This window comes from Trichoplusia ni, chromosome 17, assembly GCF_003590095.1.
Source record: "Trichoplusia ni isolate ovarian cell line Hi5 chromosome 17, tn1, whole genome shotgun sequence".
Lineage (NCBI taxonomy): Eukaryota > Metazoa > Arthropoda > Insecta > Lepidoptera > Noctuidae > Trichoplusia > Trichoplusia ni.
Genome location: NC_039494.1, coordinates 8,109,918 through 8,135,630, shown reverse-complemented (window position 1 = coordinate 8,135,630; position 25,713 = coordinate 8,109,918). Strand labels below are relative to the sequence as shown.

At 35.3% G+C, this 25,713-nt stretch overlaps 3 protein-coding genes across 3 annotated transcripts in view; 1 reads left to right on the top strand and 2 right to left on the bottom strand.

The window, feature by feature from the left end:
* LOC113502617 (ankyrin repeat domain-containing protein 50) overlaps positions 1-10,429 on the bottom strand; it is an 86,226-nt gene extending 75,797 nt beyond the window's left edge. The window contains exon 1 of the mRNA XM_026884267.1: positions 8,826-10,429. The gene's annotated coding sequence lies outside the window, so the exon portion shown is untranslated. The remainder of the gene's footprint in view (positions 1-8,825) is intronic.
* An 81-nt stretch (positions 10,430-10,510) lies between these two features.
* On the bottom strand, positions 10,511-10,979 carry LOC113502616 (U6 snRNA-associated Sm-like protein LSm2). Its single transcript, XM_026884266.1, has one exon. The coding sequence runs from the start codon at positions 10,896-10,898 to the stop codon at positions 10,611-10,613; it is 288 nt and encodes a 95-aa protein (XP_026740067.1). The 5' UTR covers positions 10,899-10,979; the 3' UTR covers positions 10,511-10,610.
* Positions 10,980-11,224: 245 nt separating this feature from the next.
* On the top strand, positions 11,225-24,380 carry LOC113502731 (protein suppressor of forked). Its single transcript, XM_026884391.1, has 18 exons — positions 11,225-11,457; positions 11,912-12,103; positions 12,436-12,468; positions 15,314-15,411; positions 15,887-16,040; positions 16,354-16,447; positions 16,831-16,970; positions 17,280-17,471; positions 17,993-18,130; positions 18,421-18,563; positions 18,974-19,131; positions 19,807-19,973; positions 20,400-20,507; positions 21,198-21,286; positions 21,652-21,752; positions 22,588-22,722; positions 23,183-23,289; positions 23,952-24,380. The coding sequence occupies exons 1-18, from the start codon at positions 11,428-11,430 to the stop codon at positions 24,054-24,056; spliced, it is 2,184 nt and encodes a 727-aa protein (XP_026740192.1). The 5' UTR covers positions 11,225-11,427; the 3' UTR covers positions 24,057-24,380.
* Positions 24,381-25,713: the final 1,333 nt, after the last annotated feature.

Genomic DNA, 25,713 nt, shown 5'->3' with positions numbered 1-25,713 from the left:
ACGTGTTTTTTGACTTGTCAAGTTTGCGTTTTGGATTAGTAGTGCTTTTATTATATTTTTCTAGTTCGATCTTTGGTGAAAAAGCGGTTTTATTTTAAGTAAGCTATTTTGGAATCCATAAAGATTATTTGACTTTACCACTATCCCAAGCAGCATAACATTCTCTGGACAAGGACAAAGTTTTTCTCCGTGCCACAAAACAATACTACCTACTAATTACTAGAAATATTGCTCAAAACAAGTTCCATGCGAGTTCCAAGGAGATTTTCAGACAAACACCGTCTGCTATAAGTAATATAACATACAGCATACCGCCTCAAATCACACCTACCCGCATTTCCGTGCTATTGGCGCCGACCGACTGACCACGTACTTCCATACCCCACGTTCCCGACGTACGTCTACCGTAAAACCAATTTATTCCGTTCGCTTCGTGATTCCGAGCAAATAGCAATACAGCTGGGTCCAGACAGCTCGGCAGTTATTACCTAACTTGCGGATACAATGCGGCAACAAGCCGAATGTACAAATTTTCTTTATCTCACGTAACTTTAAGTCGTATGACCGTTGCACTGTCGAATCTTTAAATTCATGTGTCTATTGGAGGTAATAATCACTTGCTTAAAGGGGTGTGTTAAAACCATGTCAGTGGCCTTACCTGACTGTACAACAACCATAAGAAAAGAATGAGAAAAAGAACGTAACTTAATCGAGATTGGCCTTCCTAATCCTTTCCTATTCTTCGAAAACGAAGCCCCGCTTTTAATTTTCGTACTATCCATATGGCCCAGGATCGATATAAAATTTGTCGATGTCAATAAATATCAGTATCAGTACGCTGTAAATAACGCAAAATGTTTGCTATTGCTTTGTTCTCGCAAATTGGAGGTACGTAATATCCCTACGACTGTCCGCATTCGCTGTCGAGTACTAGTTTAATTGGTGCAGAGCATCCCTGAATAACACTTGAGCCCGTCCGTGCTTTGAGCAGTCGATGTGTGTATTTTAAATATATTCATGTACTCGTATTTTTTTTTATTATTATCAGCTGTAGTACAGGCACCTAGGAGTGGCAGACAAAATGGTTGACTATGAGAATATAATCCTCCAAGAATTTCTAGAAACTCCTGTCTACTACATTATTTGGATATTGTTCTTTTACAAAATAAGATAATTAATATAATAGGGAGATTGACGGGCGATCCTATCGTCGCGTCAGCTAGTCGAGCTTTCTCAATAAATTCGCGAGTATAAACCGTTTTAAATAAATAATTAAAAATTAATGAAAACGTATAATGGATTCAATCAACTATGCTTTACAATACCACAGGTGTTGTCTAATGATTCTACCTAACCTTAGTTAAAACTGGCTTTTCAACAAATTCAGTTACCCACAAAAATTCAGAAAACGACTACCGATCTTATATCCACAACACAGATTACAGTATTATCATACTCTAAAAGCATTGTCCAAAAACTAAACTTCTCCATTTCAAATCCTAATTCGAATAGTTAAATGGCTGCTTCGTAGATAAGGTTTTTTATAAATATTAGGACAAAGTTAACTTATACAGGATGGACGCGATGCGAATTGAATTAGATGATGTAATCCATTGTATAAAACATTATAACTGTTACAAACACCTTTGTTAGTCATAGACCATAGTAGGCATGTGTTATTGCAAGCCTACCACTTGTTAAAGTGAGACTGCAGGTGTGGAAAAGAGATATTACTCTACGTCCTGTAGTGTTAGGTCTTGCTTCCACAACTGGTTGGGATAGACATAGCAATAGAATTTATTATGCATAAATTATTATCAACACAAGTTAGATTTTTAGCGTTAGCCTTTTATTCCTGCGATCTGCGATTTGGATAAAAATAATATTATTTCCTTCGAGATTAAAAAAAAATATTTCAATAAATTCGATTTGTTGAAACAAATAGCAAACCTGCATTTACAAACTTTCAAGTGACAAGACCATAACTCAGACTCGGAGCAAGCATTTGTCGAACTTAATAACGCTTGTCCTGCGCGAGAAGCTGACCCCCGAACACATCGCTCACAGTGGGTTTGGCGTAATGACTTTTACCAATCGGCCATCCATACAGTCTAATTGTCCAAATTATTAAACATCTAAATTCCAAATGAAAAACCAAGAAAAATCCACCCAGATCTGGAGACACAAACATACAACCACGTGACAAAAATGGCGGAAATAAGATGTGAATCAGTCAACAACATCCCAAGGTTACATAGCGTGCAATCGCGCAATATTTACGATACAATGATAGCAGTCACGGCACTGATAAGAGGTCATTGCTACTATGTGAGTCGCGATGTACCGAGAACGCTGAGAGACTTTAGCGAGTTGTGAATTATGTAGGTAATCATTGTAGTCAAGTTTTGTTTAGTAGTTAAATGTTATTTTACTTATTTTTATTAATTACTCACTCGCTCTTGCCCGCGACTTTGTCCGAGTGTTTTTTTATTTTCGTTTTCTTTTGGAAATATTGAGATTTTTGTCCACATGGGCACGCCACACGGAATGGTTTTGAAGTTTTAATTATGATTAGAAACTTTAGAACACAAATAATTCATTTTATCTAACTCAGAATATTTATCCTACCGGGAACTAAAGAGAGGGGAGTTTTCAATGAAGATTGTTTTCGAATAAATATTTTACAAATGTTTCACGACTATCAATAGAGCACTTTCATGCTGAATTTTATTTGAATCCTTTTTAAACGGCAATTTTATATACTGCACTCTCTCTTTCCTCTCTAAAAAGGACTTTCAAAAATCCTTCCTTAGTATTTTTTTTAATTCCTCATCTTAGGAAATTAAATCCTCGAACGAGAAATTTCACTAACATCCAAATACGAAAGCTCACCCAGACTAAACAACCCTTCGTTAACACAAATGCTTGTGTACGCGTGGATCGAACCGTGTCGACACGTCGCACACAGAAAATATTTAGTGACCTATACCACAGGGATACCTAAGCTCTACTATTGCTAACTAATACATAATGACAATCAGCCTATTGTGTTAATAGTAATTAGAATTGAGGTGACATTCTTGATAGCATGCCAAAAAGCAAAGGCAATGAGGTAAGCTGGACTAATGTTAGGAATCTGAGAAGCATTCATTATAATTATTAATCGGTATTCCACAGCAACTGTGTTTAAAGTGTCGTTGTAATTGGCTTTAATAAAGGAGAGATATTTTGCCTTTGTTTTCATGGTTGAAAAAACTATGTTAATTTATCAAGTCATTAAAATATTCTTTCGACTTACTTGCTAACTTCACAAAATAGTCAATGTCGATAAAGATCTTATGGACGTGGACTATCATCATCTTTTCTTTAATGTGTGCTTCTAGAATGTTAAAATGACTTCAGTAATCGAGAAAAAATTGACAACTACAGAAGATCCAAATGAGTAAATAAAAAACACACAAACTTCTTCAGCACAGTGTAGGACTAAAACGAACGAAGAACTACGGAGTACGGACAGACATTTACCTGGGGAGATATTACGTTATTGCCGCAGTAGTTGTAGACTTAAAATTAAAGAAACTACCAAACAAAGACAGATTAAAAGCCAGGATACCATAAAAACGGTAGATATTTGTTTTCCAATAATTACCGACTAGACGCAGGGAGCTTTATTCCTAGTTTTTACTTGCCGTGTCTGGAAAATTGTCTCAAAATTGAGGTGAACGGCAAGAGACGAGTCTTGGGGTTTTCAAAGATAATTGGGTAAATAAGAACTAATAGGATTTTTGCAGTATTATATGAAGTATCGAAAGAGCATTTTTATAACAAGTTGGTTCTATTAATTGCCTACTTTTGCTGCTAACTTTGCCAATAACTTCACCTCGTGGCGTCAGTTATTAATGTGAAATTAAGCATATAATATGGAAAAGTAGCTTAGTAGCATATTATACACTCTCAAGAACTTTCGCCATTGTGAAATTTATATGTAATACAAACTCTTTTGACCGTGTCCTACAAAGTCCAAGTCAAAGAACCTTTTTCTCAAATGTGAAATCATGCAAGAGAGAGATGCAAGCAAAAGCATGATGATTTTGAAGCAAATGCAGAAGACGTTGATCAACGGTTCAGGTTTAGTAAGTCCCGCGGTCGGTGTATGAAGGATTGTAACGCATTGCCATACACCGACACAAAAGCACATATAACGTAGCACGGCGGTTCAGGTTTAGTCACTAAGAGTCTGACACTACCTGTACCCTCCCCCGAGGAAACGGGTGTCCAATAGGATTTCCCCGCCATTTTTGACACTAACCGCTCCCTTGCCCAATAAAGTGGATGTCGATGATAATTCCCCTACCAAAAGATAGGTACGATGACCCTTGACGTCTGGTAAATATTAACTATTGTCTCAAAACAAAACATTAACTTAATCATACATGAGGAAGTTTACCTTTTAAACTGTAATAAGTGCAGTTACCCATTAACTATCTGACCGATCATTATACATAATTATATTATCATTACAACTCATTATTAAATCGTTTGTTTGTGTTTTAATTGTAAACAATAGTTATTGTGATAAAATATTACGTGTATTGTTAACTTAGCTGTTAAGACGATGTTGTGGGAAAAAGAACCGGTTAAGTGCGTTCCGAACTCGAAATAATGAGGGTTCCGTAGAAATCGGATGAAGAAAATGATTTTTTTTCAAAAAAATGGTATCCCTTTAATAGAACTTTGTGATCATACGAACCATTACTTACAAACTAAATACGTTTCTAGTATTCGTTGTTAGGGCATCATCATCAATACATCACATCTGTGGTCTCAGCTGTCTTGGTTCGTGGGATACAGCCTGACAACCGGAGAACGTACCGACGGATAGACAGCTGAACCTCAGTACCTAATAGGGTTCCGTTTTTCCTTCTAGCTATGGACCCCTAAAAATGTTGAAGCAAAGCGTTCGAGTGGAAAGAGGCTTAATATAATACAATAGCTAATGGGAAAAGGTTTTGAATAAAACGTATGTAGTTTTTTTTTTTATTGGAGATACCAAGACACAGACAATTCTAAATGTTCCTCGCAACTTCGCCCACGAATTTATCGTAAAGCTAATGCAGCTTTTTAAGCCTCGGTTCATGTAGTCGGAAGTTCTGAAGTAGCATACATAAAGTCAATTCATAGAGGAATCGTGAACGTCCTCTTTTTTCGATTCGATGAATAGAAATACATTAATACGGTTAACGTACAACCTGGTGTCAGTTTTAAACCACCCGTAGATCTCTAATCTAGTTTAACACACCCTTGAAAAAATCTCAGATAAGCCGGTTTCTACAACTTTTCCTTCACCGCCTTAGTAATTCACAGATTTATTGAGTAAAATCTATACTTCTATATCTATACTAATATATAAAGCTGAAGAGTTTGTTTGTTTGAACGCGCTAATCTCAGGAACTACTGGTCCAAATTGAAAAATTATTTTTGTGTTGAATAGACCATTCATCGCGGAAGGCTTTAGGCTATAAACGCTGCGACAAATATGAGCGAAGTTACAATGGAAAATGTGAAAAAAAAAACAGGGCAGGTATAAATCATAACTTATATATTCTACCCACGGGGACGAAGTCGCGGGCAACAGCTAGTGTGAAAATATAAGCCCTCTCGCGATCATTTCTATCGTATGACACACGTGCCTCTGACGCACCCTAATGGCGCTGGTTATGCTACACAATAAAAACGCTGACTAGTCGATTATGCCCCTGTATTCTGTAATATACAGTGTTTGGCTGATTGTTTATTTAATAACGGTTTTTCTCGCTAACGAATAACGCTTTTACGTTAAATTCCTTTTAAAAAGAATGAAATAAATCAATTCAATTTGATCTGATTTGAATCACACGTTTTTATCGAAGGTGCCCGACTAGTCTGTTGCAAACTGAGTTCCGACTCGCGACCTTGCCGAAGAGTCAACTCATCATGTGCGCGACTAATCGGACGATCTCAATAAATACCCGTTAATAAACTATCATCGTATTTAAATAAAAATTTTTCAAAAACAAAACAAAACCATGTGACAAACTCATGAATGCAGACAATTATAATAATTTACTCTCACACTTTCACTGTTAATATAAAAATAAGAGTTTAACTAGATAATTAAATGTTATATAAAACATGTTATGTTAATTATGAGTAAAAGTTGTTGATTGTTTTTACTGTACTCTGAATATTTAATACACATATACTTAACACTAGCTGTTGCCCGCGACTTCGTCCCCGTGGGTAGAAGATATAAGTTATGATTTATACCTGCCCTATTTTTTTCACATTTTCCTTTGTATCTTCGCTCCTATTAGTCGCAGCGTGATAGTTTATACCCTAAAGCCTTCCTCGATGAATGGTCTATTCAACACAAAAATAATTTTTCAATTTGGACCAGTAGTTCCTGAGATTAGCGCGTTCAAACAAACAAACTCTTCAGCTTTATATATTAGTAAGTATATATTAGTAAGTAAGTAAGTATAGAGTATAGATATAGATTATAACATTATCAAGATGAAGAGTTTGTTTGTTCGAAAGGGTTATTCTCAGGAAATACTGGTCTGATTTGAAAAACTATTTCAGCATTGGATAAACAATTTATTGAGGAAGGCTATAGGACATAAAGAGATTATCAGAGTTACCATAATGGGAACAATTTGTTTAAAACAATATGGACAAACAATTCTTAATATTAATAAGTTTAATAACATCTCTGCTCTTTTAACGCTGAAAGCAGAACTTGGTTTGCGAGACAGTACACTGCAGTACAGTATTTGCAACAATTTTGTTTTATATAACATGTTGACATTACAGGTATTTGCGGATAGAGTAGTGTATTACAACTAGTAACTTATAACTTCAAAGCTAATAGTTACTAAGTCTAGTATACACAGTCTTTATAACTTGAATGCACTTAGTATAACAATGATCAAGTTTCATATTGCCTTAGTAATATAATATTCTTTGTTTTATAGTAAACTTGTCTTAAAACAGTTTCTTATTAACAAGGCATACTATAGCATAAATGAATATCTTAATGACAGATTATAGCATATTAGTAATTCAATCCTTATTATGACATATATTAATTTAATAATACTATAGACTTGACATGTACTTTAATTAATATATAATTTTAATACTTATTTTTCTATACTGTGATGTAATTAATTATTTAAAATTTTGATTGTACGTAAAATTTTATCTATGGTGCATATTGTATACTATAAATTACAAATTAATCTAATATTCTTCATGTTTGAAAAGTTGTCAAAAAATATGACTGAAGTTGCATGCCGAATGGCTGAGTATAGTGATACGCACAACCTGTAAAACACCCCTGTAATACCTATATTCGCAATAAATAAGTTTGAGTTTGAGTAAAGTTTCTATATGAACAGCAATGAAAATACTGTGTGGCAGTTTGACACCATAGGATAAGGTAGGAAAAATTTGCTCACTGGGTCAAATTGGTTTCAAAATCCCTGTGAGTAGAGTATTTTAAAGATTCTTCTTGCCATTTATGAAATTTGTGTAAATATGGCTGATCTATATATTAGTATAAAGAACATTTTTGTAACCCGTATTTGCAAATAAAGGTATATTCAATTCTCTTTGATTCTAATACTATACACCAGCTCTAGCAGACCTTATATGCCATAAGGTCTGCTGGTGTATTTGTAGCTTATTTGTAAAGAAACTAAGTTTAAATAAAAATGCACTACATACCATTTTTACAGTGCCATAATCTTTATTATTATAAAACTACAACAAAGATTGCTAAGTCATTTAGAACCATTGATTTATTTATAATATAATTTGTATTTGTATCAAAAGACAAACCAAGACTTTATACCTTTTTTAGTATGTATCTAAACAAAAGGAGTATTCTTGCCTGCCATAGCATAGCCAAGGCTAAAATCTAGGCAGAAATTTAGAGTTTTCTCATCATATGGATGACATTCAAGGACACTTAATATTATTAAAGGTAATAAGACTGAGAATTATTAATAGTTAATACAATAGATAGTAAAATCTAAACAATCAATGTTATGGTTTATAGCATGACTTAGATATCAATATTATTGCTAAGCCTATGTTTCTTAACAACTATAAGTAACTCACTTGGCTTAAGTTGTAATATATTTTCATAAATATTAAAACATTTATTATTATTGAAAGAAATCCTTACTTTGAAAGCTATATAAATTAAAAAGGTAAAGTTTGTGGTATTTTAGGGATCTCAGAAACTACTAAACTAATTTTGAAAAAAATGTTTTTCCAATAAAACCTTACTATTTCAAGAATTGGTGTTAAATTTGTTGTGTAAATGTATCTCTTCAACTTAAATAGAATTAATATACATTTCATTTGAATACAGCAAACAGATTTAATAAATAATTTAGAATAAATACAATCTTTTTTTAACTAAAAACTCTTGCATGAAAAACGATTCTATCTTATTGAGTCTAACAGTAAACTAAAAGCAATGTTCCAATACATTTGACCAAAAAGTTTTAAACACAAGCCAACGAACGAGCTATAAATAACCACAGAAATAAAACTAAATGAATGCTTTCACAGCAACTTAGCGCGTTAATTGACGATAATTGAACCGCCGAACATCCAAAATTGCCTCTCATACAAATAAACAAAAAATATATATTGTAACCGCATGAGTCACTCGGAAAGACAGCTTGTACACAGATGGTAGTCTTTCCGACTCTTTCGAGGCAAGAAAATAATTACTTTGAATTCTAAACGTAAACATTAGAAATCTAACTTACTTGAAAACTCAGCAGCTTTCCGCCGAAGGGAATACGTCAAAATCCTTCAAAAAACCACCGTTTCACACTCACAAAACAATCGAAACACAACAACTATGAAGTTATCACACATCACACCCACGATTACAACCTTTCACGTCCATTTTGTGGGATAATTTTAATTAATTATTTACATTTGAAATCACATGTTAGAAAACACTGGTTTCCTACAAGTGTATTTTTGTTTTTTTTTGCTAAAATAAAAAGGGCACCATTCATCACTCGCGACGTCCGTCGACGAGAATATTGATTGATCGTTACATGTAATGAACGGAACGATAATAATAAGAGTTTTTACAAAATGCGAGAACAGGCAAAGTGGCGAATACCAAACGCGAAGGGCGAAAAGCTTAGAAAAGTTGAATGAAATGAAATCCTGGGTACCTAGATGTCCCATAAATTTTCTACTGAACTGCAAGCAAGCAATGGTAGATTTATTTTCGTTGAAATGACGTCCTTTTGTAAATTGTTGCCATACAAACAAAAATTAGTTTAGAATGTCATCTATTGAAATTAAAACGTATTCTACCATGGTGATAGAACTTGACGTAGTTTATTTCAATATTTTTTTAGAATTTGATCAGTTTGGTTTTCACTACATTTTGCATTTCTACCAGATTGGTAGAATCTACTCTAACCAGTCAATAAAAATGGCGCCCTTGTTGCCAAACAAAAAACCTCAAAAAAGAAAGCTTTATGCGTTTCGTTTCATGCAGCGTTATCAATTAAGCGCTGAACTTAAAATCTGAATTACGATCAAATAATATTGCTTGTTTATAAATAAAATTGTAACAGTTCTCTACAATATACAAAAGTTAGTAGAAATCTATAAAGATTGAATTCAGTGCCAAGTTCTCTATTCATGATTAGAGATATTCAATAGTTATTCCATTATTTACTACCTCTACGCTTTACTTTTATAACTTTTGAGAGCTTGCAAGAGGCTGTACCTCCTGCAAGCTCTGCAAGGGTTTATGAAAATATTTCAGCGTTTATAACTGAAGTAATTTCACAATGAGATAGTATGCTAGAGGAGATTGTATGTTCATTATTATTTTTTTCTTTTTCTAGAGATTTAGAGAACTGGAATTTGTAGGGTAACATGATTCATCCCATTGCACATAGTCATAGTTTATTATTTCTTTAAATGATTTAAAATAAAACATACATTTTTTGTAATGTATGTGTCACTCTCCATCTTAGTTAGGAAGCGGTATATGGTCATAAAATGCTAATGGTTCTCAGCGCTACAGATGCCAGAATGAAAAATCTAGTTTTAATACCAAATATGGTATTTGAATTGGAAACTTTTTTTCTGAGTATTGATCACTTAAGGTAGTAGAGTAATTGATTTATTGATTGATTTACTGTTTCAATTAAGTTAGAGCAAGTAAAATATTGTATTTCTTGCACATTTTTGCAGCCTATTGTGTGTTCATCATATAAATATTATTTTAATACATTCAGTTTTCCTACAGAAACTTAATATTTAAATAAGTAATAATAGTTTGAGTAAAAGATACAATAGAAATGGACTAATGCATGATAGAATGTAAGACAAGAGACCATAGGATTATTGTTAGAATATAGCATTAAGTTTTTAGTACCTACGGTGACAAATTCATCAAAAAATAAAACAAGTGAAACCATCTGAATACGACTTTAATGCGAAACTTATGCTTAAATTAGTATTTACACGCACTTCATGGTCCAAAAACACAAAAACCAGCCGAAAAGAGGTTATAATTATCTTGTTGAAACTGTGGCCTCCTTCCTCGCCGCATCTTGCAATAACTGCGTGTCGACTTCATCAGCCGGCAGCTGCACGTAGCGGACCACGGAACCACGGATAAAACAATTCTTTACGGATAACATGTGAGGATACTTCTCCGGATCAATCACGCTTATTTCAGAAAGTTTTATGTTCAAATACTGGTCGACAGAATGCAAAGTGCCGCATATACTAAGGTCGTTTTTCAGTTCTACGACCACATCTTTACCCACGAGAGACTTGAAGAAGGAATAAAATAACATTTTGGCTGTTTATTTTGATGAACAAAAATATTAACCGCCTTAGCTTGGCTTGCAAACGTCAATTATTGAAGCCAATGTCAAATTGTCAATAGTTCAGAAATTTAAAGGAAGCAAAAAACGTATTGTTCACTACATTGTCTACCATAAGAAGATGAATAAAAATATTCTTGATAAAAGATGTTTGAACAGCTAAATATTTAATTCCAATTTACTTATTTTATTTCCTTTTTATTGGAATTTTCGTAGTTTTTAAGAATTCCGTTAAAGTTATGAAGTTGTTGATAGATTGCAATTTATAACTAGCTGTCTGTCCAGCTGTCATATTTTATTTTTATTACCTGTGATTGTCTGTGATGGCGTCTGCATAATTCGCTGTCGGCGTCAATATTAATTATTTTTCAGTTTCATTTTATTTAAAATAAGCTCAATTGATTTTGTAGTTTAACTAGTTTTTACGTTCAGTAGGGATTAATGTGTATTGTCCAAGTTGTGAAGTTTTAGTACTTAACCTAGAAATTTACTAACAAAAATGACTACCGAGCAAGAAAATACGGAAATTGTAAGTAAAACAAATGAAACTTTTATTTTTTTTGAGAAAATATTTCTCAAGAATTGCTAACAATGAAGTTTAAGTTATAGTGATTGTGTTTTAAGATTAATTACAAAAATATAATAAACACTATCAGCATTGTCGCCGGTCATTTCTGTAATCGATTTAATAGCTTTTTTGCTCCATTTTTATAATAGTCCATAAATTACTTGGATCACGCATTATCGTCTTTCATAAATGTACAAAAAATTATCACTCACTTGTTTCTTTTTTTCTTCACGTTATTCAATCATAGCTCTGCCTGTCCACTGCAAATATTTTTGCCCAACTTGTTGCATGTACAATCCTAAAAAACATGGACATTTGATCTACAAATACGTTTTTTTCTTAAATAAAGGGCCCTTTTAAATAAATATATTGGATATAAGAAAAGATTTATGAGTCAATACCTTTTATTTTTCAGGACTGGGGAAATGAGCGGCTGAGTAGAGCTCAAAGAGCAGTTGAAGCCAACACTTACGATGTGGATTCTTGGTCGCTCCTCATCCGTGAGGCCCAAACAAGGCCCATCAATGAAGTACGAGTCATGTACGAGAAGTTAATAACCGCATTCCCGACCACGGGACGGTACTGGAAGATATTTATAGAGCAAGAGGTTTGTTTTTTTTAATGTATATATAAAATTAAAAGCCTGTCTGCCAGAAAGATTAATTTTTACTGTAAATAAAGTTTCAAGCTCTTTGTGTGCTCTTTTTTTTTTCTGAGCCCGTTGCTAAGTATTGTTTGAAGAATATTATGTTAATGCACTGCAATATTAATTCTATAAATATGTACAAATGATTAGCAATCTTCTATTGAGAATGTTTTTGATTACCTGTTTTATCCTTCATGGAAAGCCACATTTTCGAAAGTGTCTCGGTCTATGGCTAATAGCGGCCAAATTTGGTCTAAAAAGTGCAAATCTAATAATTTGTTTTATTTTTTCAGATGAAGGCTAGAAATTTCGAAAGAGTTGAAAAGGTTAGTAAATTAATAGCGTAAGTTATAAGTAAGATTTATCTGTGCTAGTTTTAAGTATTTTGGATGCAATAAATCTGTGATATAAAGTAACACAGGCGTGCGAAGTTTTTGAAAAATATGTGCAATTTGTATAAATAATGTAAAGTTCCCTTTTAGATATTTTTTAGATATCCTTTTACCACATTGTGATTTATTACTCAAGCAATTGAATTTTTACAAGAAACAGCCATTTTTAACTGGGAATGAGAAGGTCGGGTGATGGGCAAAGATCGTCACCTACTGGACGTCGGGAGAAAGACATCGTCGTCGAGATCGTCCTCGCAGAAGGTGGTGTAACGATCTTGACAGTTATGCCGGGCACACGTGGCCAAAAATAGTAAACAAAAGGGGGAGGCCTTTGCCCAGCTGTGGTCTAAAATAACCCTTTAATTAAGAAGTTTTAGGTTTATACGGCTTATCGGCAGCCGATTAGCCTATGTATCCTCGTAGACTCAACATTCCACTTCATTTCTATACGTCTTTCATCATTGATTGTATTCTTCTCCATTATCAGCGCGGCTATATTACCTTAAAAAGTTTCGAAACGACGAAACATAAATTTAAAATAAGTTACCATAAGATAAACCGGTTAATTTTTTAAAGAAAATATACTTTTTGCACATGTTTTTCAAAAATATTTGTTTAAAGTGTTGCTAGATCTCAAATCTGAAGGCTGTTGATATAATTGTCTCGAAGGCAGCTCTAGTTTGTACGTGCAGCGTGTATTTAAATAAAAAAGGAATTCAGAAATTTAATCTTTTTTTTCGGTTAGGGCTAATGTGTTCAGACATGATGGAGGCGAGTTTTTGATGTGGATGTTGCCAGCTTTTGTTAAATCTACCAAAATCGTAGATATTCTTGTAACTTAATAGCATAAAATTATAATTTCAATTAACTATCCATAAAGAAAGCTCACTTTTGACATGTATTAAACCCTACTAAATGAAATCCTCTAGAAATATAATTATAAGTACATATTTATTCTACTATGTTTGTTTAGAAAGTGCATTTTATGAGTTGTTTTACCTAAAGTATCTTATGGCTCTATTCTAATACATACTTTTAATAACTATAGATAATAATCTGTGGTTTCAAAAGATACCTTCAATGAAAGAATTAGTAACTCCATTATTGTCGGTCTAACCAGGGCCCCAATTCTGCTATTTACAATGGTCGGTGAATGAATGGAAATTGGAGCTATTCGTATTATTTTAAGCATATTTCCAAGAAAACTTGGAAATTCAGTACAGGCTGGAACACTCACGGTCAATACAATGAATTTCCAATTACTGTGTGGGCATAATGCTTAAGAGAATAGGAATAATTTAAAATTTCATCCACTTGCCATTCATTCATCGGCCATTTTAAAGAGCAGAAGGAGTTGAAGTTGTTTGAGGTTGGAGCGGAGTTCAATTCAAAGTTATTGGTGGATAGTTCTCCACTGCGCTACCTCGCTCCGAATCAATTGACAGGCAGCCTAAAATAATATGCCTATTAAAATTTTATCATTAAACAAACAAGTAAAGGTAGAATAAGTAATAAGTTAAAAAAGAAATAGAGCAAAAAAAAAAAACAATATTTCCTTAAAAAATAGGTATAATGCTTCTAATTTAATGTAATGATTAATTGCAAAGACACATTGGAAAAATACTTTATAACTCGTTTATCAGGTAAGTTCCTTTTATACCGAGCAAAATGACCGCAGGTGAGTTTAAAATTACTTTTTATGATCCAAAAATTAATACATTTATCGAACCTTACCGGGCTTGGTGGCAGGTTGGCAGTACAAGCTAGTTCTAGTCCTCTCATGGGCCTTATTAAAAACCGACTACCGGCTGTATGGTTGGTTCGAATAAGGCCTTATCTTAAAACAGTCAACATCTTTTCTGCGCGGAAGCACTTTAACATTAAATTATAAATTACTAAAATTATCAATAAGGCCTTGCAAGCATATAGCCGGTAGCCGGTTGTTATGAGAGCATTAGAACTAGTTTAAGCACATCAGAGATACAGTTTAACTCTCAAATTGACTGATATATCGCCGCGAGCATTAATAATTCCGCCGGATAAATTAACTAGACTTATCTGTCTTTGTCAGTTGTGGTTTTTAAGTAAATCTTCGCTATATGAGGAGAGGTATACAATGTACTCTTTTATTTTACACACTTCTGTTTTTATAAGATTCTTACCTACTATTTAAGGGTTTTAGGGCGTGTTCCCACTTAGGCGTGATAATAATTTCAGCCTTACATATCCCACTGCTTGCCAAAAGCCACCTAATATATGGAAGGGATTCATCACATATATTATCGTGCTATTTTAAATGCCATGCAAATTCGTGACTGGTTTACTTAAACTAAAACCCTGGAAATGAGGTAAAAATAATTAGTAACCACTTATCTCTCATTATATTTGTGTGTATGCCACTTAATTCCTCTATTTTCGTATGAGTTTGGCTGACACAGAAGATTAAAAAAAGTTCAATTACAAACTGATGATATTTCTAAATATCATGCCGGAAAACGTTAGTTGAGTCCTCTAGTGATTGAAGTATTCTTGTTTCTTTGCATCATATCTTGGTTGGTTGGAAGATTATGCGTCCAGCATATCGGCAATTTACAAATTTTCTATGAGAAGAATTGAATAAATAACTAAATAGTCAATAGTTTGGATACAGTTTGAAACAACATTAATAAATTCGTCACTACCCAGTGGGAATACGCCTTTTATTACCTAACTTTATATCAAAAAACTTTGTTAATATAAATATAAGTCTACCATATGATTGGTTGTTTCCGTCGCTCAGCTGTTCCAGAGATGTCTCATGAAGATCCTGAACATTGAGCTGTGGAGGCTGTATCTCAACTATGTGAAGGAGACCAAGTGTATGCTGCCTACTTACAAGTGCGTATACATCCAGACAAGTCTTTGTAAATTGTTGTGTGGTTAAATATCATATGTAACGCGTCAAAGAAAAATCTTTCCTAAAGAAAACCAGACTATTCTGAAAATTGAGCTCAAAGCTGTTATCATCTGATCAAGTTTGTGTGGGAGGACCACAGTGTGATACTAAAATACACAGAGGCTTAATTAGACATTCAATTATTGTATGTTTTTTTTTAAAGAACGGTTTACTTAATCAAGATTACAGTCACAGACGCACACACAGAAATATGTATTTTGTGAAAAAAAAATGATACAATTTGTCTTATCTAAATAATAAACAAACAATTTAATAGTGTTTTCTAAACGGAAGAAAATAGTCTGTTTTGTCTAAAACTCAATGACATTTTTAACCAAAAACTTATGAGCAAATTTTTAGGGAAGCTCAGAAACTGAGTTGCAATACTTATTATACTCAAAAATATATGTTTTTCAGGGAGAAAATGGCCCAAGCCTACGACTTCGCGCTGGATAAAATTGGTCTGGACATCCACGCGTACCCGATATGGAACGACTACATCACCTTCCTCAAGAGTGTGGAGGCAGTCGGCTCCTACGCTGAGAACCAGAAGATTTCTGCTGTCAGGAAGGTAAGGATCTCCAAATGAAAGGATTTTTTTTTATTGTAACTGTTTCTTTTCTTTGTATTATTTAAAAAACTGAGATATTGAATGATTATTCATAGATATTTTTTTTGTTCTGTTTATTATTTTAATGTAAGTTTTTTACCTATAGCATATTAAGCAAAAAAAAATATGTGTACACTAGTGTCCTATTGCATGCCTATTTAGGTGAATTGTGCAGAGCTTAACAATATTAAAATATTAATGCAATAAAGATTTATTATTATTTATTTAAAGACACAAAAAGAGCCCGAGGTTTACTATGTTTTTTTTCCTTCAGGTATATCAAAGAGCGGTTATAACGCCCATTATAGGTATAGAAACACTATGGAAAGATTACATTGCTTTTGAGCAAAGTATTAACACTATTATTGGTGAGTAGTCCACTATTAAGTTCACGCTAATGTATTATGTTTTAATTTTTCATTATATTTTCATGGGCAAATCGTCAAATGATGATGTGAGTTGAGCGGAAGGAAGTGTTAGACTTTTAATAACTTAAACCCACCCATGTTCCTTCCGACTAACTACGACTAATCCCGCTAGTGCATTTTGCATCATACTAATATGTGTATGTTTGTGACCTCTTCATACTGACAAGTAAGTCAGTATGATGTTGTGTAATACAATACATTTTCAGATAAAATGCAAACTAAATCGCGGTGCACTAATAAAATATCACTCATTTTCTACTCTCTTAAAAGGACATCTTAATGATAAGTAAGTTTACGGTTAACTTTATTTTCCACCCAAACAGCTGAGCGTATGGCGATGGAACGCTCCCGAGAGTATATGAACGCTCGTCGCGTTGCCAAAGAGTTGGAGACGGTCACTCGAGGGTTGAACAGGAACATGCCAGCAACACCACCGACTGCAGATAGAGAGGAGATGAAGCAGGTAAGGCAATCTTAAAGAACGAATTCTTGGCTCTGACAGTGATGAGGAAAGAAGTCTTTAATTATACATCGGTCACTGGTTACTGCCAAAAATATCTCGTCAAATTTTTGTATCTCGAGTTTATAAAGAAAAGTATGTTGGCCTTATAAAAAACATAGTTCACCGGTAAATATAAGGCCTTTTAAACAACGACAAACGAATAGAATTAATAGCTTTTACGAGTCTATTTGACATAGGTCTCAAATCTTTCCCAAATTGACTAAACAAACATTCTTGTATCGTTTCATTAGTTATTGTTAACATTTCTAGGTGGAACTATGGAAGAAGTACATAACGTGGGAGCGTTCGAACCCTCTCCGGTCTGAGGACACGGCGCTGGTGGCCCGCCGCGTGATGTTCGCCATCGAGCAGGGCCTGCTGTGTCTGGCTCATCACCCCGACGTGTGGCACCAGGCCGCGCAGTTCCTCGATCACTCCGCCAAGCTGCTGCAGGAGAAGGGGGTGAGTAGATCATTCCAGGGGGGGGGGGGATACCATGGCCTGCCTCCCACCAAGAGGGTGGACTCCGGTTTCTTTCCAGAGGAAGAGTGTGTCCGTGAGGATTCCGTCAGTGGACTTATTAAGCGTTTATTCAAAAATATAGTTGTTTATAGTCGCGTGCTATTATCAAACTGTGTTTTTTGACGACAACACACCCAGATGGTTCATCTTTTTTTAAGTACTCAAACCAATGAAAACATACCAAGATTTATCATCATTTTTAAGTACCAATGTCAATAATTGAGTGTTTTTTTAAACACGACTCCCGCGGTAAGCATTTTAATCCTTGTGCGGGGGTTCTACTCAGAACAAGTATTCGTTGATCACAAAACTGCTTGTCCTACGCGGGGATCTAACCCGCGACACGACGCGCTCAATGGGTTTGACGTGATGACGTCAACCAATGAGTTATTCGTACAGTCATTAGCGTTATTAGACAAAAGAAATGTGTACACACACTAAGCCATACCTTCCCTACCCAGGACTCGAACGCGGCCCGCCTGTTCTCGGACGAAGCGGCCGCGGTGTACGAGCGCGCGACCAGCGGCCCTCTCAAACACTCCACTTTGTTACACTTCGCGCACGCCGACTACGAGGAGAGCAGGCTTCATTATAACAAGGTATGTGGATGACTAGGGCCTTGTTGAAACCAAGCGTGTAGTAATTTGACAGTAAACGAGCGTCAATGTACTTGTACAAGCTAAGAAAAGTTACAGGCCTATGCAAGATTTAAGAATTGGTTTTCACTTGTTATGTTAAAGTCAGCGCTTCTTTTGCGTCAGGGGTTAAAAATTAAACGTATGCAAAAAATATGAGAAAGAAAACCAGTGTATTCAAAATATATCGACTAACAGGCTGAACGACATTTATTTTTATTCAAGAGTTCTAATAAATCTTTGTAAATCCTCAGGTACACCAAGTGTACACCCGCTACTTAGACATGGAGGATATCGACCCGACGCTCGCCTACGTGCAGTACATGAAGTTCGCGCGCAGGGCTGAGGGCATCAAGTCAGCCAGGACTGTCTTCAAGAGGGCCAGAGAGGATCCTAGGTAAGATATTGTCTCATAGTCAAGCATGGCTCTCTTACTTACGAGTTTAGATAACAGGTCATTTGACCTTTCCCATTTACGGCCAAGGCTATGGCCTTATAAAAACCATTGCGTGTGGTCTCGGCAGCGATGATTGAAAACAATAGATTTTTTATAAGTAAAGCGATTCAAAATTAATATTACTGCCTAGATTCTATTCTCAATATCTAACTGAGAACGAAAGAGCGAAATTAAAAAAATGAAAATTTAAGCAATACACGTCAAAATTTATAATTCCACCCAGTTTCGAAAATTTAACTTAACTTCCTGAGAGATGAATTTCCTATTATGACCACGATTTCTCTTTCTTGATCGTGTCCTGATAAAGAAAGAAGATTAGATCGTTCTACATTCATTGTATTCTCTTCTAGATCTCGCTACCACGTCTTCGTGGCCGCGGCCCTCATGGAGTACTACTGCTCCAAAGACAAGAACATTGCCTTCAGGATATTTGAGTTGGGCCTTAAAAAGTTCTCTCACATACCTGAATATGTACTCTGCTATATCGATTACCTGTCGCATTTGAATGGTAAGTGTTTTTGTGGATGGCCTTATTAAAACCAAACATAATTGCCATTGTCATTTGTGATTTTGTCATTTTTAAAAAACGACTCCCGCGCTAAAGAATTCAATCCTTGTATCGCGGGGGGTTTACAAACATACATAACTCACATGCACAAAGACACCCAGACACCTGAACATAATTATCAGGTGCTTGTGATCTCCAATCGTCTGCTAAACCTGTAAGATTTAAAGCTGTGATAGCCTAGTTGTAAGATCACAGGACTGTAAGTCAAAGGTATCGAGTTCAATCCATCCAGTATTGTCTGATATTGGCGCCTTTAAACTAAAAAACAAACTCTTAAGAAGAATTCATCTATTTCCTTATCTATATCATCTCATACTTAACTATTTCCTATTATAATAATTTTCGCGAGAAGGTTTTTAATGATTAATTAATAACGGTTTAATTACCTCATGATTAAGGACGAAACTAGTCGGGCACTTCCGATAAATACACCTAAGTAAATCGTTCCATTCAAAATTCACATTTCTACATTGTCTCGGGTCTGGGTGTTTGTGGTACCTTCGTTGTATCTGAATTCCATAACACAAGTGCTTTAGCAACTTACTTTGGGTTCAGAACAATGTATGTGATGCTGTCCGCATTTATTTATTATTTAATATCTATATCCCTCCACAGAGGACAACAACACTCGCGTCCTATTCGAGCGAGTCCTCTCCTCTGGCAGTCTGAAGCCCGAGAGCTCCGTGGACATCTGGAACAGGTTCCTGGAGTTCGAGTCCAACATAGGAGACCTGGTCAGCATCGTCAAGGTCGAGAAGAGAAGACAGGCCGTGCTGGAGAAGGTGAGAGGAATCGGAAGATGACGTATTTTCCCACGTTTTTATAAACTCACTTTCTTATTTGGATATGGCTGTAAAGAGTGTTTCTTGTGAGGCCGATAGAAAGTTATGGAAGAAGATGACATTGTGCCGAACCCAAATAAAATATTTGGGATAAGGGCAGGGGAATGATGATGACTTTATTTTTCGTTTGTCGTTCCGGTTGGATTTTTGCAACTGAATTTTGAGGCACTTCCCGATATGCTAGCAGGCTGAAATTTTCAAGGTAGCTGCAAACCCGTTGACAATGCAATTTACATCTATAAAAACTGACAGTTTGATAAAATTGTGGGTATTTAAATTTTTTTAATCTATTAATTTTATTTTTGACAAATATCGCCATTTGATTTTCAAATATACAAACATGAATATTTGTAATGACTCCAATAGATCAAAGAGTTCGAAGGCAAGGAGACGGCGCAGCTGGTGGACAGATACAAGTTCCTGGACCTGTACCCCTGCAGCATCGCGGAGCTCAAGTCCATCGGGTACACGGAGGTCAGATTATTATCTATATTACACCTTTTAATTCACAGAATAACTTCATGGGAAGAGTCCCGGACCTTTATAATGGGGGACACAGGTCCAACGTGCAGAGGCCTTGTTGAGGCCGTGATGGGGTATCTACCGGATTCCAATAAAGCCTAGTCTATAAAATAACAGACATAAAGGCAAGTTAGGTAGCAAAACTATTTTAGTTTGTGGAAAAAAAACTAATTCCAGCTGTTGCTATTATTATGTTAACTGTAAATTTTGTTCATAAACTGTGAAAAACGGCACATCACATTAGTTTACAATATTAATTATTTTTAACGAAATGATCATTAACGAATAAATCATTTTTTTTATTACATAAACTGCAACGAAGGAGTCCTAATTTAGTTTTTGTATAAAGAATAATTGGTACTGGTATAATGACTAAAATAATACCAGCCTATAAAAGTGTCCAAATACTGGAAAAAAGACTCTTATCAATCTGAGGATAGCGCATTGTCTACCACGCTAGCTCACTCAACAAAACAATCATACCCTTAATTTATCAAATTTTCTAATAAATAAATATAACTAGCTTTTGCTCGCGGCTTCGCCCACCTACAGCAGATCTGTTAAAGCTGCATACACAAACACAGAATCACATACAAACACATACTTTCGCATTTATAATATTCTCGTAATTGTTACGTTCAGGTAGCATCCATGTCCAACAAGTCGTGGGCGCTGGGAGGTCCATTAGCTGGCATATCGCCAGAGCTAGCCGCCGTCATACTGGGACAGAAGTGAGTTTATTCCTATGTTATTATAATAGTTATCTAGCTAGATATTCCCCGCTGTTTCACCCGCTAGATCCAGTTTTTATGGATAACGACCTGTTTTTCCTGAATTTTCTTTGCTATAAACCTCTCGGAACCCGAGACCTTTCCAACGAATGCAAAACCGTGGAAATCGGTTCGTGCGTTTTGGAGTTATAGCGTCAGAAAGAAAAACCGATTTATTTTCAAATAGTAGAAATACAGGCGTGAGATAAAGCCTGTTACTCGCTAATAATGAAACTTTCCTCTTGCCAAACCTTTGGAAAGAGGTGATGGAGGCCTTTGCCCAGCTGTGGCGCAACATAGGCTTATAATATTACTTTACTTTTCAGGGATAACGATCCCAACAAGGACATAGCAAGACCTGACACGAGTCAGATGATACCGTACAAGCCTAAGGTCAATCCCTTGCCCGGAGAACATCCTATACCAGGTATGTTTGTTTCATTATTAATCTAGACAAGTTCCAAGCAGCACAGTATGGAATATTTCAAAGAATCATTTGGAGTCACTTTTGTGTCCCTTATTACTCATAAACTATTTCTTATATACATACATATCAAATTAAGCCTTGCAAGATACATAAATATGCATTACGATATGACTTCACATTTCATAAACACATCTCAAACGGTTATTTGGTTATTAAGCCTCATTCAACGAGACTTAAAAAAAACGTTCCGTTAAAACTCGGCGTTGGCGCTTATATAACGCTTTAATAAAGAGCCAACTATATTATATGATTGTGATATTAGTAATGTTTATGATAAGCATACACATAGTATGTTTTCAAAGTCAAAGATTTATTTGCTTAAAATATGGTGTTCACTATACAGAGGTGTTACATATAAATACAAAATTCAGCATATTTTATCATAATTAAATGACATGCAAATATTTACTCAGATCTAATTAAATAACATTATTTAAGCAATTCCAGGAGGAGCAATGATGGGCATGTGTATCAGGCTAACTTATTGCCTATGCTTAACAGAATTATCAGAAAATTACATATTAAAACAGTTGCTGGAATTTAGAACTGCAACTATGTGCATAATAATTCAATCTTTGAAACCCTAGTTCACATAAATACTTAGACCTTTGTTTAGTCCTAGCTACCGCATTAGGTTAAGTAACCTGTAATGGTAGATTAGTGTGATAATTAGATAAATAAATTTTAATTCAAATTAATATATAAATACCTTTGTATTATACTTAATATTAACATCTTTATCTATTATCTTTATATAATTCCCGCTGCCCCGCAGGCGGCTCGTTCCCGATGCCGGCGGCGGCGGCGCACGTGTGCACGCTGATGCCGCCGCCGTCGTGCTTCCGCGGGCCCTTCGTGGCCGTCGACCGCCTCATGCAGCTCTTCAACAGGATCTCACTGCCCGACAAACGTGAGGAAACATTCTATTCTATTGTAAACATCAACTACCACAACATTATGTACAGACAAATGACATTTTATATAGAAAAATATGATTTGTTGGTCTAAAACATAGTTGTTATTGAATTGATGCTAAACTAATCTAAAATCTAAATAGAACAGCCTATTACTTTCATTCAGAATTCATATATGATTTTAATCTGTGATCATTTATTTTATTGGTCATTCAACTTACTAACTCTAACTTACTACTCAACAATATTAGTATCGCTTATTTTTCAATTACTTGACTGACAAATCAACTTTATTCATATTTATTTCAAATATAAATTTCTATGATATACACTCAGTTGCTCTCCCGACCTTTTCAAAAGCCTTCCTCATCGCTTCATACTCCTCCTAACCCTCTAATATGATTCCCACTATAGTCTAATACATATATTCTACTAAGTATAATGTATACTACCCAGCGCCAGCCCCCACGCAGGAGAACGGCTGCGACACGAAGCTGTTCGACCTGGCGCGCTCTGTGCACTGGATCGTGGACGACGACGGGATCACCACTGTGGCCAGCAAGGTATATATATATTTATATAAAACGACTCCCGCCGTAAGGAATTTAATCCTTGTGTCGCGGGGGGTTTTACAAACATACAAATCACATGCACAAGACACCCAGACTCAGGACAAGCATTCGTGGATCACACAAATGGTTGTCCTTCGCGGGGATTGAACCCACGACACGTTGCTTATAGTGGGTTTGGTGTGGTGACCTCAACCACTCGGCTATCCGTGTGGTCAAAATAGTGTATCCTATAGGTCGCACGCCTGGGAAAAGTCCTTCCCAGGAATTAGATTGCACGTATAGTGGTTGAGGTCATCTAGCCAAACTCACTGAGCGCGATGTGTCGCGGTTTCGATCATTTTTGTTATGTTATTGTGTTGTTGTGAGTCTGGGTGTCTTTGTGCGTGTCATTTGAATGTTTGTGAAATCCCCTGCGATACAGGAATAAAAATTCTAAGTACGTTAATTAAACTTGAAAGTAGTCAAACGTTTCAGTCTATAGAATATCATTTTTACTATTTAAAAGAGATAATCCCATAAACGTTACAAGGCGGTTCGGGTTAAATCAGTAAATTCCCCCTCCTAGGATCAGAAGATTCTCCCACCTTAGCAGAAACAAGGCTAGTATTTGTGTAGGATAATATTTAATGTTAAAAATATTATTCATTTCTCAGGCACGTCGACGGAAAATCGGCGAGGACTCGGATGACGACGAACTGGGAGTAGCGCCGCCCGTCAACGACATCTACCGGCAGAGACAGCAGAAACGCGTCAAGTGATCATACACGACCATACAACTCATACAAACCTCGAATCAGACTAACAACGTCGGCCAATACATCAGACTTATAAGTATTGATGATGGCAAGTCATTTGTTACTCAATAATAAAGGCTATTGTTTTTGTACTCACCAGGTGGCGCCACTGTAGAGGAAGGTCATAGCTTTCAACTGCAATCCAACTTCAAAAGGCCGATTGCAGTTTAAGAGCAGTCGGTGTATCGGATTTGCGGGCAATGGTTTGCAAGGCCCAAATTCTGCTATTTACAATGAACGATGAATGAATGAAAATTGACTTATATAAAAAAAATGTATTCTCTAAAGCATTTTTTTTTACAAAATAATTGGAAATTCAGTACGGGACGGCACACTCAAGGCCAATACAATTAATTTCCAATTATTGTCTTGACAAAATGCTTAAGAAAATGGGAATCATTTCAAATTTATTCCTATTTCCATTCCTTCATCGGCCATTGTAAATAGCAGGATTGAGGCCCTGTTCTATTGCAGTTGTTGTTAAATATGCAATTTGCTCTTGGGTTGCAGTTGAAATGCGATCTATCTGTCTAGAGAATAACGACGCTGATAACACTAAATCGTTGCTTAATATTGGTTTGGTTCAATAGTACTATATTAATTATTAAAAAAGAACTAAAAAATTCTCCATTAAGCCTAAAGGTTATGTATATGTCTTCTTACTTAATAAAGATAAGAGAAAATCCATTTTATAAATATGCATTTTGTGCTAAACAGAATCGTTGCCTATCTATCATAGACGGTATTTTGCCCCTGAAAACGAGATACCTCTTCGCAAATAGGATATTCAACAAAAAGAATTCTGTATAGTCCGTCATGCTATGGCTACAATAACGAGAAAAGCCATTAATTATCGCGATTATGGACTTTAACCGTAGGTGTAAACATGACTTACGCGATATTTTGACAACGCCATTAACATTTTCCCGTTTAGCGTTTGGCGATACCTCAAGCGGCAGTATATTATAAAAATGCAATAATAGGGATCATGACTGGGTATAAAAAGAAAAAAAAATAGTCCCTCAGTTAGATAATTGAAAAGTATGAGACACGTATTTTTCCTTTTTCAGAAAAACTAGAATTGACAAAGATAACTGCTTCAAAGTTTAGGAGAGGAACGATAGAGTAAAATTTATACTCAATCGTGACGTCACGGGTAAGTTTCATTCACAGTAATTTGGTCAATTTATGTTTGCGGGACAAATTAAAAAATACGTGTCCATTATTATACAAAAAACTACAAGACGGACACGGCAAAAAAAAATTGTCATCATCCCTATTGTTGCACTAATGTGCATTCACATTAGCCATTATTGTGGTCCCAGCAACAGACTGATTTCTGAAATAGTGTGTACATATTTTATCTTTTATCTCGTAAACAAAAAATGAATGTAAACAGTGATTTTAAATCTTGTGTGTCACTTACCAGTACGCTTTTTACTAGCAAGTGATGTTACTAGCCCCCACTACCATATTATATTTCATAATCTTAAGTGTTTTTAATCTTTGTTACTTTTCAATAATGTGAAAGATACGTATTAATATTTTTGAAAATCTGTCTGACGGACTAAACAGATTTATATTATAAGATTTAGGGCCGATTTTTCAATCGCCAGATAAC

Coding starts and splice junctions, on each gene's coding strand:
- LOC113502616 (XM_026884266.1), bottom strand. CDS start 10,898: ATGTTATTTTATTCCTTCTTCAAGTCTCTCGTGGGTAAAGATGTGGTC.
- LOC113502731 (XM_026884391.1), top strand. CDS start 11,428: ATGACTACCGAGCAAGAAAATACGGAAATT. Junction 18,131..18,420: donor GCAGGCTTCATTATAACAAG/GTATGTGGATGA, acceptor GTAAATCCTCAG/GTACACCAAGTGTACACCCG. Junction 22,723..23,182: donor GATCTCACTGCCCGACAAAC/GTGAGGAAACAT, acceptor TATACTACCCAG/CGCCAGCCCCCACGCAGGAG.